The 14,189-nt window shown below is 36.7% G+C and overlaps 2 protein-coding genes and 1 pseudogene across 3 annotated transcripts; all 3 read left to right on the plus strand.

Moving 5' to 3' along the window:
• Positions 1-845: 845 nt before the first annotated feature.
• Positions 846-3,226, plus strand: LOC111290230 (beta-carotene isomerase D27). Its single transcript, XM_089768801.1, has 6 exons — positions 846-1,335; positions 1,644-1,736; positions 2,101-2,162; positions 2,397-2,503; positions 2,585-2,680; positions 2,800-3,226. Exons 1-6 carry the CDS (start codon positions 958-960, stop codon positions 2,847-2,849), a joined length of 786 nt encoding a protein of 261 aa, XP_089624927.1. The 5' UTR covers positions 846-957; the 3' UTR covers positions 2,850-3,226.
• Positions 3,227-5,172: 1,946 nt separating this feature from the next.
• On the plus strand, positions 5,173-7,771 carry LOC111289283 (endoglucanase 1-like). The gene is made up of 7 exons (XM_089768192.1): positions 5,173-5,454; positions 5,555-5,764; positions 6,108-6,308; positions 6,402-6,494; positions 6,573-6,734; positions 6,816-6,927; positions 7,143-7,771. Exons 1-7 carry the CDS (start codon positions 5,239-5,241, stop codon positions 7,637-7,639), a joined length of 1,491 nt encoding a protein of 496 aa, XP_089624318.1. The 5' UTR covers positions 5,173-5,238; the 3' UTR covers positions 7,640-7,771.
• Positions 7,772-9,045: 1,274 nt separating this feature from the next.
• LOC111289282 (protein CANDIDATE G PROTEIN-COUPLED RECEPTOR 7 pseudogene) lies at positions 9,046-11,062 on the plus strand (annotated as a pseudogene). Its single transcript, XR_016346449.1, has one exon. The product of XR_016346449.1 is annotated as a protein CANDIDATE G PROTEIN-COUPLED RECEPTOR 7 pseudogene (transcript).
• The last annotated feature ends 3,127 nt before the right edge of the window (positions 11,063-14,189 follow it).

Below are 14,189 nucleotides of genomic sequence, written 5' to 3' on the forward strand. Positions count from 1 at the left end.
GAAAGAACTGCAACACCAACAGATCCACCAGTAGGACCAAAGGAGGCGCAATTGCGCGTTTCAACTTTTTGGGTTGACCTTACATTTGGTGCTGGGTTGTTTATTATTTTCTTGTTAGCCTGTCTTTTTAGTTTTAAGTTTGTGGCCTATACCCTTCCTGTTGAAACTCCAGACCAAAATCCAACACCACAGGATTTTGTTAATTCTCACTTTTGGGTCTACAAATACACAACCTAAACTTAAGAAAGGAGCATGGGCCTAAAAAAACTCGAAGAAGAGGAGCCCGCATAAGAAAAACATAAACAAAAAGAAGCCCATGCCATCTAAACCAGTGGAGGTTTAGTTGTTAAGGCTCTTGGTCGCGTGACCTTGCTGTTTCTCAGGCCTTGAGCGACAAGCGTGAAGCACGTAGTCTATTATCAGATACTGCTTTTTTTTTTTTTTTTAATGTTAAAGCCATAAACACACAAGCATAGGCATTTGGGTCTATCAAATCAATGCGTGGCATCTCTTTAAGCCTCAGAAATCTACTTCTTTTGAATTAGATCTTCTTTCTTAAGGATGGAACACCATCACACAACTCTCTAATGTCATCTTCTTTTGTGGAATTCCACTATTAGCCTTACCAAAACAATTATGTAATCTCTCCATTGACATACTAAGCTTTCAACATAAAATAAAATTGTTGGGGTTACTTGGGCCATTCCAAAAATAAGAAGGGAAATAATCTCCTCTCAGCGATGATATGTATGGTCATCAAATTTTAATAGAAACCATGCAACCTCAACCACAAACATTTTACATTTCCCGAATTTTGTCCTAAATTGTACAGTTTTAAGAGACTGTACAGTTTTATAAGTTGTAAAACTGAGTTTTGCATTATTTGCTTTTAATTGTTATGAAAGATTTCCCAAGGTACAGGCTGAATTTTTAGTGCTGTTTCTCAGGAGATATACCATGGTGGCTCTAGGCCTCCAAGCCGCACATTTTAGTGCTCCTCAACAGTTATCAGTACGTAGACGAAGAAATTTTAGCAACTTTATCCGGTGTGGCATTGCAGAGCCGTCAGGAGAGCCAGCTCCATTGGGACAGAAAACAAAGTATAATGATGGGTTGTTTGAGAAGGCATTTATGTCTCTTTTCGCTCGCAAGATGGAAAAGTTTGCGGCTGCACCAAAAGCTGGAACGGAAGCAAAGAAGGGATTTTTTGACTATGACTATGAGAGTTTTGTTGAGGTGTCCAAGAGGGTAATGCAGGGGAGGTCTCGCTTGCAGCAGCAGCAAGTGGTCCGAGAGGTGCTCTTGTCCATGCTCCCTCCAGGTGCACCAGCTCAGGTGGACAACTTTTGTTCTTAATTCCCTATACTTTTATCAGTAAATTTGTTCAGTCCGTTCTGTTTTAAAGCAATTTTCATGTAAAGTTTGGCTTCTGTCATTTTCTATACACCAAATTTGTTGGGATTGGGAATGATCATGGACATCTTATTATTAGTAATGTAATGACAAATTATGAGAAGGATGATGAGACAGAAGTTTTGCCTTCACTTATTTTTTTTTCATACTTACTTATGGCTGCCAATGAAATCTTCAAAGTTCTGTGCATAAGTTAATTCGATTAAGATGTGTGAGTGCTATTGATGCAGTTTAGGCAATTGTTTCCACCAACAAAGTGGGCGGAGGAGTTCAATGCTGCACTGACAGTTCCTTTCTTCAACTGGCTAGTCGGTCCATCTGAGGTAATAATGCTGAAAACACTCTTCTTCAAATTATGATGTTCAAACTTTCAGGGGATATTTGATCATAAGGATAGCATTTTTACTCTTTATAGAGTAATTCTAATATTCTGTCTAAAATCCATGCTGTCTGCAGTTTCTTTTTGTTATATTCAGAGCACCAGACTACAGCACTTGATACACATTCCATATTTCTATAGATTGATTCCCCTTCTTTTCAATGTAAGATAAAGCATATAACCCCTTGATCACAATCTTGAATGGGCATTTTTCCAAGCCGAATAAGCTTGATCTTTATCATCTAGAGTTCATATTTTTTCCCATTTTGGTATATGTCAAAATATTCTAACTGATGAGAATTTACTAGGTTGTGGAAGTGGAAGTAAATGGGAAGAAGCAAAAAAGTGGAGTTCATATCAAGAAATGCAGGTACAGATTACAGAACTTGATTTATTCATATATGACTTCACGGGACAATGACCATATTCTTTAACATATATAAAGTTGAAATAGAAGTTGTAAGGTTCATAATTTTGCATTTCTTATTCAGTAACTAAATGAAGCAAGTTTCCTGAAAACTAAAAAGTAGACTAATCCTTGTCATTGACATTTAGGTTTTGGAATTTACTTATTCTGCAAATTTTCTGAATTCCTTGCAAAAAGGTACCTGGAGAACAGCGGGTGTGTTGGAATGTGTGTAAATATGTGCAAGATTCCAACTCAAGATTTCTTTACTAATGAGTTCGGGCTTCCATTAACCATGACTCCTAGTATGTTTCTTCGATTTTTCTCTTGCTTTGATTTTTCTGGGAGATGTTGATATGGTTTATAATGAAATTATTCATCCTCAGATTTTGAAGACATGAGTTGTGAAATGGTCTATGGACAAGTTCCACCAGCTTTTGAGGAGGACCCTGCATCCAAGCAGCCTTGTTTTGCAGAAATATGTATGTTAATTTCGGCTTCATTCTAGCAAAAAGGGATAGTCTACTTTCTCTAAAAATGGAGATATCAGATATTGTTTTCTTGATTTTCTGCCTTCTAATTACTATGACCCCAACTGCAGGTTCCATGGCTAACCCCAGCTCTAATGTCTGCCACAAATTACAAGCATGAGATGATGCTCTACCTGGCTCAGTTCTCTAGTAGAAAAAAGAAAACTACCTCACATACATAGTTCAAGACTTTTTCCTCTAGCCTGTCATTCTCCATGATCTTCCAGAAGGACACATCTTATAATTAAGAGGAAATGTAGGCAAAACTTTCTAAATTAAGAAGTAAGAATCTTAGGTCACATCATGATTGAGGAAACAAAGAGAAACTGATATATATGTATAGACTGTATAGATAATTCTGCAATTTTCTACTTGTTTGTTCAATCAACGAAGGGAAGTTGTCTCCTTTCTTTAGTAAGATAGCTTAAAAACACAAATTTCTTTTGCATCTGTTCACTTTTGGTATATTTTACAATTGGGATCTATATTTTCCATCCATTCATTACATTAGACAATCTTATATAATTTTGTCCTTTTTGGGACAGATCTTCTGTCAGTCAGCATTTGATTGGGAAATTAGAACAAAGTTTTCTTGGTGCTCATCAAGGAAATATTTGAATTAGGAATTCATTAATCATAAAAGATTTTTCATAATCACTTGGTAAATGGAGAAAAGAGTTTGGAAGTCTGCCTAGCAGCAAATCAGCCTGGATGACGCACATGGTTTACTTTGAGGATAAAACCTCACCACAATCACCTCAATTTTAAGCCAAATTTCTATGACATAAGCATATCCATCTGCATAGAGAATTTCTTGGCTGAATCATACCCTCAAATATGAGAATATTAGCTAAACTTTAATAATTTGAACTCAAGTTTGAGTAACATGTCAAAACTAATTAGATTGATTTTTCTTTTAATAAGATTAGGCCACATGATTTGCTTATATAACTGGAAGCACTGGTCAATATAGAAATCTAAATGTCATGATCAAGAGCTTATGGAAAAGATATAAAATACAATAACTTGTCAGCTAGATAAAACTCTCATTGTAAAGTTGATTTGGCTAACGCCAAGCAACTACTGAACAATTGGTATCTGAGAAAGAAAAGAAAGAGCAACTATTAGTTTTAGCTAATAAATAATAATGTCACAAAATCTTACAATGGTTCATGCGAAGAAAGCGGGGCAGCCAGTTGCCTTTAACCATTTGAATTAGAATTTTGCGAAAAGCGACTAAAGTTTTCGGCTTCCTCTTGACTCGTAGCGCCCACGTGAAACTGCAAAGAAGTAAATATACCAAAGAAACAATTAACATTCATACAATTTTGTGAGTTGCATTTCCGTTGTAGGCAGCTGAATTTGGACAGGATCAATCCATCTTTGATAGCAAAAACGCACGTCAAATAGCAAGCTTAACAGAACAGACCAAAATAACAAATTAAACATTCATATAATCGTGGGAGTTGGAATTTCCCATGTAGGCAAGTATTGAATGTGGCGAGGACCAATGAACCAGTTTATCTTTCGATAGTTTAAAAAACTCACGTGACACACGTATTGGCTCGTTTGATAATAAATCAATTGGAGAAATTAACTAACAAAAGATCACAGGTAAACAGAAAAATTAGAACCTAAAACCTTTTCTCAGGTCAATAAAATTAGGTCCTGCAGGAGTCTGAATTTTGTCAGAGAGACTGCAAAACTATTGGGTTTCGTTTTCTGGGTGGTCTCTAAAAGTCTAAAAGAGGAATAGTTCCCAAAATCAAGCCGCAGTAACAGAAAGAACGAGAGAGGTTCCTGCCAAATGATTTCTGAAATCCTTGACCAACCATGTGATACTTTTTACGCTTTTAATTAGGAAGGTAACCTCTCCAATGTTCTGCAATCACATGATGCATGTATGGAATTGTGGTTAGACTTTCGGCCAGTAACTAATAAAACTGTTCACGCATGCTGTTAAACTAAAATTCTGATGAGCCTCAAGCTATTGCATTTGAGGCTCATGTGACTCAGCTTTATACGCATCCGTGACTTTGTAGCTACGGACAAATCATATTTCCTACAAAATCAAATGCCCCCGCCATTAATTACGGTATCCAAAGTTCTTAATTTATGCAGTCTTAAAAAGACTTTTGGGATTTTATTCTCCCTTTTTACAAGAAAAAAAATTAAAAAAAAGACTATTAACTCGAATTATGAACATGGCGAGCAAAGAATAATAATTTATGTTTCTGTGTCTGTGTCAAGGCTTCCAAGTTTCCCATATCTTGGTTTGGATAACTTTGAATGTCGTCCGCTGAAGAGAACATATCATCCAAATTTACGCAGTTGATCCCGTGAGCTGCATGAATCTTTCTTGTCTCTCTCTCTCTCTCTCAACGCCTAACGAACTCCTAACTTCCCGCTTATTTTTTTGTCTATAAATAACTCTACTACCAGGGCACATTCTCCACACCACCAGTATTCTCAAAACCCTCGAATCTACTTGGAAAGCAAAAATTAATTAGATGGTTGCTGCTATATTTTCATTAACAATGCAGATTCTTTGTTTAACTCTTTTCTCCCTTAGCTTACTTTGTACTGCTTTCACTTCTCGAGATTACTCTGATGCTCTTGAAAAGTCCATTCTCTTCTTCGAGGGACAGCGGTCTGGCAGACTACCGCCTAACCAGCGCCTGAAATGGAGGGGAAACTCCGGTCTGTCTGATGGTGCTTCCTATCATGTACGTATAACTTTGCAGTTACTAAAACTGTTTTGCCATTCATTACCATTTAGATCAACAAGAGCATTAATAGAAGTGTGTTTCTTGGTGTGGAATTCAGGTGGACCTCGTGGGTGGCTATTATGATGCTGGAGATAATGTCAAGTTTGGCCTCCCAATGGCCTTCACAACAACAATGTTGGCATGGAGTGTCATTGAATTTGGCAACTCGATGCAGAACCAGATTGAAAATGCAAAGGCTGCCATCCGCTGGGGTACAGATTATCTTCTAAAAGCAGCTACTGCCACACCTGGCACCTTATATGTTCAAGTGAGCAAAACAATAATATGCTTAACGCTTACATATATAACCTCCACCCACAGTACTCATGCATGCAAACCCCCAAATACTTATTTGGGAACAATATAGATTCAAAAGAATTAAAGAAAAAATGGCAAATGGAAGTAAATGTATATTAAAGTACAACAGGGAAATCTCATCATAAATAACAAATCCTCACACATTTTAATTGAACCCTTGAGCAAAATAGAAGTGCGATATTGGAAGGATGAAACAAGTATAATGAGTTTATAGCATCATTGAATCACTGACAAATCCAAGAATTAAACTTCGGAAAGATAACAGCTCATATAATATTGTTCTAATGCTGCAGGTGGGTGATCCGAACATGGATCACAAGTGCTGGGAGAGGCCAGAAGATATGGATACCCCACGCAATGTATACAAGGTGTCTACTCAAAATCCTGGATCTGATGTAGCAGCCGAGACAGCTGCTGCATTGGCTGCAGCTTCAATAGTGTTCAAAGACTCTGACCCTTCCTATTCTGCCAAACTGCTTCAAACCGCCAAGAAGGTAAAAACTTCCACATAATTACTAACAATCTTATTTTGACATTTTCCTGTTTCCATCTCCTCTGGTTATAAGAGGCTAATTCTGTTGATGCAGGTCTTCGATTTTGCAGACAGATACCGAGGTTCTTACAGTGATTCTCTAAACTCGGCGGTCTGCCCATTTTACTGCTCTTACTCTGGATACCAGGTAAGAAATACCCTTTGATTCTTAATTCGTTGAAAATTGGAAGTTGAATATAATTATTAATCAAAATATTTTGAATAGGATGAGCTTCTCTGGGGTGCATCATGGATCCATCGAGCCTCACAGGAAAACTCGTACCTATTATATATCCAATCCAATGGCCACACGATGGGATCGGATAATGATGACTACTCCTTCAGTTGGGATGATAAGAGAGCTGGAACAAAAGTCGTTCTGTCCAAGGTATTTTACTGAACCCATTCCTTGCTCCACCTTTGATAGACATCAAGCAAGAGCGTAACCAAATTTGGGTGATTTTAACAGGACTTCTTGGAGAAAAACGCAGCAGAATTTCAATTATACAAATCACATTCAGACAACTACATATGCTCCTTAATTCCAGGAACATCTGGATTCCAGGCCCAATATACACCAGGTCAGCACCTATAGACCTATCTGTTTAACTAACTCTCGATTTTATTTTGACCGTCAACTAGAAGTCTCAATTTCACACCTAGCATGATAGGCAGTTCTTGTAACCTCTCCAATCTCCATTATCTGGACGTTGTGCTAATTGAAAACTGTCTGCATAATTTGGAGAGGAGCTGCTTCCGAATATGAAGAATGGTCTAATAGTACCATATTTTGCAGGGGGACTTCTCTACAAAGCAAGTGAGAGCAATCTGCAATATGTAACTACCACATCTTTTCTCCTCTTGACATACGCCAAGTATCTTAGCGCAAATGGTGGAGTTGCCACATGTGGGACTTCAACTGTAAAAGCAGAGAGCCTCATAGCACAGGCAAAGAAGCAGGTGGACTACATTTTAGGTGATAATCCTGCCAAAATGTCTTACATGGTCGGATTCGGACAGAGATATCCACAACATATCCACCATAGGGGTTCATCCATTCCATCCATTCAGGCACATCCTGACCGCATCACCTGCAACAATGGTTTTCAATATCTGAACTCTGGTTCACCCAATCCGAATGTCCTGGTGGGAGCCGTAATAGGTGGTCCTGATAGTAAAGACAACTTTGCAGATGATCGTAACAATTATCAGCAATCTGAGCCAGCCACATATATTAATGCACCATTTGTCGGTGCTCTTGCTTTTTTCTCGGGGAAAGCCACTGCAAACTAAAATCATGGTGTTATTGAACAGTGAATATGAAAGAAGAGAAGCTAACGTAGTACAAAGAAACGCTTCCGTTTCCATATTCAAGCTGTGAAAGAATATTAGTAACGAGTGTTGAAACTATGCTTTCCATTGTACCAGAGTCAATTATGTCATGCAAACATCGTAACTTAAACTCCTGGCATTGCAGCATTGCACCATTGGACCCGCGCTTACAATAGCAAATTAGCAATACATTTGAATGTGCCTTGACCTATCTAATTTAAAACTTTAGGTATGGGTTTTTGAACAAAATATGCCCTGGAATCTCGGATTGAAAATAGTCCAATGAACTTGGTCAATTCAAGGCCAAATAATTAACCGCTCTTCACGTAACTCACCAAGCAGTTTTTCTAGGTGTGACGTTGTCAAGTAGGTTATAAGACCCATACTTTGAAGGTTCCAATTAAGTATTTGAAAGAGACTCCACCATCTTTTTCTTTCTTCTCTTTTTTTCCAAGTTCACTATACAACCAAGGAAAATCATTGTATCCTATTTGAACTGATTTCTTCTAGAGCTGAGAATTTTGAAGCACCCTTTGCAAGTGACTGAAATTTATCTGCTTTTATTTTTCGTTGCTTTGACATCTTCCTTGTGTCATCCTCACAAAAAAAAATAATAATAACAACATCAACAACACATTATTATTATTATTATTATTATTATTATTATTATTATTATGACCAAAAGAAGAGATATATTAAGCTATTAAAAGCTCTTGACAAAAGGTCAAAAAAAAAAACCCAAAATATTGGAGAGACATCAACGAAAAAGAGGAACAATTGACTAAGTCAATAATAGTAATTTAGATAGCTCTAAGAAGGGTACCCCAAAATTTTAACATTATGAGATGATAACGAATTCAGCAATCAAAACCTGCTCTCATACTTAAGGCACGTATTTTGTAATCAACACCTCTCACGTTTTCAGGACTGCTTTGCTTTTATGAAAGATTGAAATTAATGTGTTTAAATTTTAATTTAATTAATTTATATAATTTTTTTTAATAATAGCATATCTAACAATTTCAAATTTTAATATTTATAATTTTTTCATTTTAAATTTGATATTCTTTAAAAAAAAAAAAAAACCTAAAATGTTCTCATAACAATCTTATTAAATAATAAATCGTCTCTTATATTATATTTTATTTTTAAAAAATAATTGCAACATCAATTTAAAAATAAAAAGTTTTTATTAAGAAGTTAAAAAAATTTAATTTTAATATTTAAAAGCAAATGCCAAATTTTAAATAATAAACTATTACCTTTAGTCGACAAAAAAAAAAAAGCATTGATTTTAGTAATCAATGAAACGAAAATTCAGAAAGCAATCAATGAAACGAGGTAGCTTTAGCTTACCAGTTACATGATCTTTCTAGGTCTCGTCTTCTAGTTGCCCTCCCCAATCTCTGTCATTCCTTCGCAGTACATTCCTCCATGCAAAATTACCATTATACCCATACCAAGGACACTCACTCCAAATAGGTTTTCTTTTTCTCTTTTTTTTTTTGGGGGGGGGGGGAGAGGGGAGTTAACATCAAACAGCTTCTAATTTCGTAATTTCACAAAGCATAGAAAAATTCTCGGCAATTACTTCAAATTCTTCGTCCTTCCATTGAACACTAGAATCTCAGCGCAAACAAACACACATATAGAGTTGGTTGAAGTGTTAACATTCCAAAGTCGGTCTTGGTTGTTTTAATTTTTAAAATAATAAAAATAAAAACCCAACAAAGCCCAAACCAAACGCATCAAATTGTTGATCTGAAATTTCCTTCGGATCTACACCAAAATTTTCCTGTTTCCCATGGCGATCTCTCACTGTTTTTTTGTTTTTCTTTTGATATCTTCTTTTGTTTCTCTTGGTTTTGCGGAGATCCGTTTCACGGAGATCCGATCCGATGACCGATCTATAATCCCGTTCGATGAGTTCGGCTTCACCCACACCGGCCGACTCGAACTCAACGTCTCCCAGATCGCACTCTCAAACCCCAAATCCGACCTCGATTTGACCAAAGTAGGATTCTTCCTCTGCACGCGCGACTCTTGTATGCACGTGCTCCAACAACTGCAAGACCGGGAGACCACGTGCGCACTCAAATCCGATGTCGTCAAGCTCGTCTCCAGCTTCAAGTCTCTCAACGGGAAATCCAGCTTGAACATCGTTTACGAAGAAAACGATGCCGATCAATACACGCTCGTCTTCGCTAACTGCCTTAGTCAAGTCAAAGTATCGATGAACGTCCGATCGGCGATGTACAATCTCGATGGTAAGAACAACCGCCAGGATTATCTCTCCGCCGGCAAAACAATTCTCCCTAGGGTTTACTTCCTTTTGTCCCTCGTTTATTTCACTCTCGCAGGGATTTGGATTTACGTGCTTTACAAAAAACGACTTACAGTTTTTAGAATCCATTTCTTTATGCTGGCCGTGGTTATTTTAAAAGCGTTTAATCTGGTATGCGAAGCAGAGGATAAGTCTTATATTAAACGAACCGGAAGTGCTCATGGCTGGGATGTTTTGTTTTACATATTCAGTTTCCTGAAAGGAATCATGCTTTTTACGCTGATCGTTTTGATTGGAACCGGCTGGTCGTTTTTGAAACCTTACTTGCAAGACAAGGAGAAGAAGGTTTTGATGATCGTTATTCCACTTCAGTTTGTTGCTAATATTGCCCAGGTTGTTATTGATGAGACTGGTCCTTTCGGTCAGGATTGGATCACGTGGAGGCAAGTGTTTTTGCTTGTTGATGTTGTTTGTTGCTGCGCGGTGTTGTTCCCAATTGTTTGGTCGATTAAGAACTTGCGTGAGGCAGCCAGGACGGATGGGAAAGCCGCGGTGAATTTGATGAAGTTGACTCTGTTTAGGCAGTATTACATTGTGGTGATCTGTTATATTTACTTTACGCGTGTCGTGGTTTATGCTTTGGAGACCATTACCTCGTATAAGTATCTTTGGACCAGTGTGGTGGCCGGGGAGTTGGCCACACTCGCCTTTTATGTTTTTACAGGGTATAAGTTTAAGCCAGAGGCACATAACCCATATTTTGTGATTGATGATGAAGAGGAGGAGGCTGCAGCAGAGCAGTTGAAGCTTGAAGATGAATTTGAATTGTGATAGCATTATTGAGAAAAAAATGGGAATGATTAAAGAAAGTGGTGCAGAGGATCAAACTGGGACAGTTGGAGTAGAAGCATGATCATCAAAATGGGTACCAATGTTAAGAAAAAACTGTGATAATGCATGCTTGTTTTTACTTGTTATGCATCTACTGTTACTTTTTCTTTTTTAAGTTGATAGGATACTTTTTAAACTGTGACGCACGTTTGTGAATTTGATGGCCTGCATAACTACAAATATAAAATTTATGCCTTACTTTTTGTTCAGCTCCATATTGTTATTCAATAATCATTCTGGGAATATGTTGTGAAACATTTCAGTTGTAGCAATCATATAGTTTCTATTGAGAGCTGGCCATTCAGGTTTTGCAGGGGTACATTCTTTGGTTGACTAATAGATTGATATATGTTACTTGTGATAAATTCATGTATGCATCTAAAAGTTTCGTTGTTAATGCACTTGACAAGAACCAATTACCAAAGGAAATGCTCATTTAATGAAGAGGAGTTGCTGTACTACTGCCTGGAATATATGTACTAGTGCATTACTTTTAGGGGCTTTTTTAAACATGTAAAGTGATTATGATATAGACTATTTACTTTAACTGACATCTAGTCCTAGCACACCAACATTAATGAATCTGAAATCCAATTTTGAAGGGCATTGCAATATACATATAGCCACTTGAAAACACTGATCCATCTAACTGTGGCATACTTTCCACCACTGTCCAGGCTTCAAACCTTTCGGTTTAGAATGCAAATGGGTAACTTTAGTCAAACTATTATCCGTTTTCCTGAACAGAAAATGTAGAGGAAATTTTGGGGAAGACTTTGAATCCCCCCAAAAAAATTTCAAAAACAGTAGCAATGCTGTTAAGTTTAAGTTTCTTTTTCTTCTGCAAATGGGTAGTTTTAGCATTTATTCCCTATATGGGATTAGAATGATCTGACCTAAATTTTTTTACATAAAGCTGGAAAAAGAGCCCTTGGAAGTCAGTTAAGGATTTTATCCTTGTTTAAGTTGATAGGTTTCTTACTGCTAAGATCTATTAGATTTAGATGTTCTGGATTAGATTTTTGTGGCATGGGTTTGATTTGTGATGTTCTGCCTTTATAATGGTTCATATGTTTGTTCTTAGTTAAGCTCTAGCACATGACAACCTGTTAAAGTAGGGTTTGAAAGTGATTTGTTAGTGATCTTTTGAACTTGAAATCTGATTTCGGAAATTTTCTTTTTTGAGCAAACATTTTCTTACAACTATGGTTTACTCTCAAGTGCTTGAAGTTTTCAGGCCACCATGAAAATTGCAATTCCCTCTTATGTTTTGAACACTGTGGATAATCAGTTGATGCATTTGTTTAACTTTTCTAATAGGATTTATGTTACTTCTGCTTTTTCTCTTATCTGATTTGGTGGATCTTAATTACACATTTTTTGTGCAATCAACCACCTTGTGAACGAATGACAGTTTCTATGCAATCAACCACCTTGTGAACGAATGACAGTTTCTATCTTTAAAAAGGAAAAAGAAACACATAGGGATTAGATTTCTGGCATATTGTTTGCAAAATATGACTTGGACTTAAGAACTGAGCATGTTGTACTATTTTAGTTGTAGACCTTTTGGGATTATATAGGAGAGTTCTGCAGTTTGAAGATAGTAATATTGACCTTTCAAAAAACTAGCACTAGCAACTTAAGTTTAGCTAATTGATTTGGATGAACTTAACTCCATATACCATTGATAAGAACTTGCATTCACTATCACTTACAATGCTAATGATTCTTGGAATCCCAGACCCATGCTAGTTTATAACTTTCAGGTGCATTTGTTTTAAGGAAAATGTCGTCCTGGTTATTTCAGAGATTCCAAACTTGTGAACTGACTGTAAGCACCACATTCTGTGTATATAAAAAGTTACTAATTGCCTGGCTGGATAAAAACATGAGCATTTTCTTCCTTTTAGATTTAGCTGCTCATTTACAGAGTGAGGAGTCAATGTGGTTGAATTAGGCTTATGGTGGAAGACTGTATTTCATCTAGGTTAGAAGTCGAGATATTTCATGAATTGCAATTGAGACTTTTGAAACAGCCTTTGGTTCTGCATGACGATTCTATTAGTAGTCTAGCTGTCATGTTAAAATCTCTGCTGTCAATGGTAATGTAGGATTACTATGGAGATTTATGCTCTGCTCGCAGACATTGTTTCAAAAGTTTCATCTTGTTGATGTTCATAAAATAGGTCCATGGAAGTTTGTGATTCCACTTGGCTAATGAATCCCATGATTCCTGTCATTGCTATTTGCATGGTTCAACTCCGGTTTTGTATTATGGCCACGGCGGATACAATATGTAGAACCACTTCCCCACTGCTTGGAATACAAAATCAGTCCGGAGAGCGGGGCATACATGCCCTGTAGGTTACCGACTAGGAAGGAGCATGATCATCGATGTTGCCTAAAGGCTTGCTTTAGCTTCTATGAGCACTTATTTGTTGTTTGTCCTCTCTCTCTTCTCATGTTCTCTGTCACCTTGTTGAATTGGAATTAATACTAGAAATTTCATCGAGATTCTATTACTACCCCTTTTGGTTTAAACTGTATGTGATGTGATGAATCTCAATTTGAAGTTGAGAGGAAATGTTAAAAGGCAGTTCAAACATTTGACTACTCCTTTAACATTAACTAAACCTTGTTTAGTTTGGTTTCTTGAACCATTCTCTTTGTCGGTGTTTTTCTTACCAATCTACTACCATAAATTCAGAGTTGTCTTCTAAGTTTCATAGCATTTGTGTCGTCATGAACCTCGTATCTGAAAGCAATACCTGATGTTACCGTCATGCTCTACAAAATATCTGATCCTACAGTATGAGTCCAACGGCAGACCGTAAGCGGAGCCTGGAGGGGGCTTCCCCCAACCCCCAAACATTTTGAACACCTATACTATATACTACAATTATTTATTTAAATTAAATGTATATTATATTTTTATCTATTTTTATATTCACAATCATTATTCATAATTCCTTATAAAAGCAATAAACCGTCACATAATTAAATCACACTTACGTACACTTAAAAAATCAAATTAATTTTCTGGTATTCTAGCAAAATTTCAAAGTTTCAAATATTCGATCAAGTATCAAATGAATTATTTTTTATAGTTGAACACATTTTTTTTTGGGGGGGGAGGGGGTATTTGATTCCTTTCCCTCCTTATGAGATATATACATGCATTCCAAATAATTCTCAATAAGTTTGAGATCAATGCTTCCCTTTTAATCTATTTTTTGTCCAACTCAACTTTATGTGCCAACTTCCTACCCTTCTATCAATCCTGCATAGCTTAAGGATCTTCTACCAAACTTCTTTTGTATAGACATTTAAAGT

Source organism: Durio zibethinus, chromosome 11 (assembly GCF_047325235.1).
Source record: "Durio zibethinus cultivar Kanyao isolate XHJ-2024 chromosome 11, ASM4732523v1, whole genome shotgun sequence".
Taxonomy (NCBI): domain Eukaryota; kingdom Viridiplantae; phylum Streptophyta; class Magnoliopsida; order Malvales; family Malvaceae; genus Durio; species Durio zibethinus.

Bases quoted from the DNA above. Each gene is read 5' to 3' on its own strand.
- LOC111289283 (XM_089768192.1), top strand. From the start codon at position 5,239: ATGGTTGCTGCTATATTTTCATTAACAATGCAGATTCTTTGTTTAACT. The intron at 5,455-5,554 runs GTACGTATAACT...TGTGGAATTCAG, and splicing joins CTGATGGTGCTTCCTATCAT to GTGGACCTCGTGGGTGGCTA. The intron at 6,495-6,572 runs GTAAGAAATACC...TATTTTGAATAG, and splicing joins GCTCTTACTCTGGATACCAG to GATGAGCTTCTCTGGGGTGC.
- LOC111290230 (XM_089768801.1), top strand. From the start codon at position 958: ATGGTGGCTCTAGGCCTCCAAGCCGCACATTTTAGTGCTCCTCAACAG. The intron at 1,737-2,100 runs GTAATAATGCTG...AGAATTTACTAG, and splicing joins GGCTAGTCGGTCCATCTGAG to GTTGTGGAAGTGGAAGTAAA. The intron at 2,163-2,396 runs GTACAGATTACA...CCTTGCAAAAAG, and splicing joins GTTCATATCAAGAAATGCAG to GTACCTGGAGAACAGCGGGT.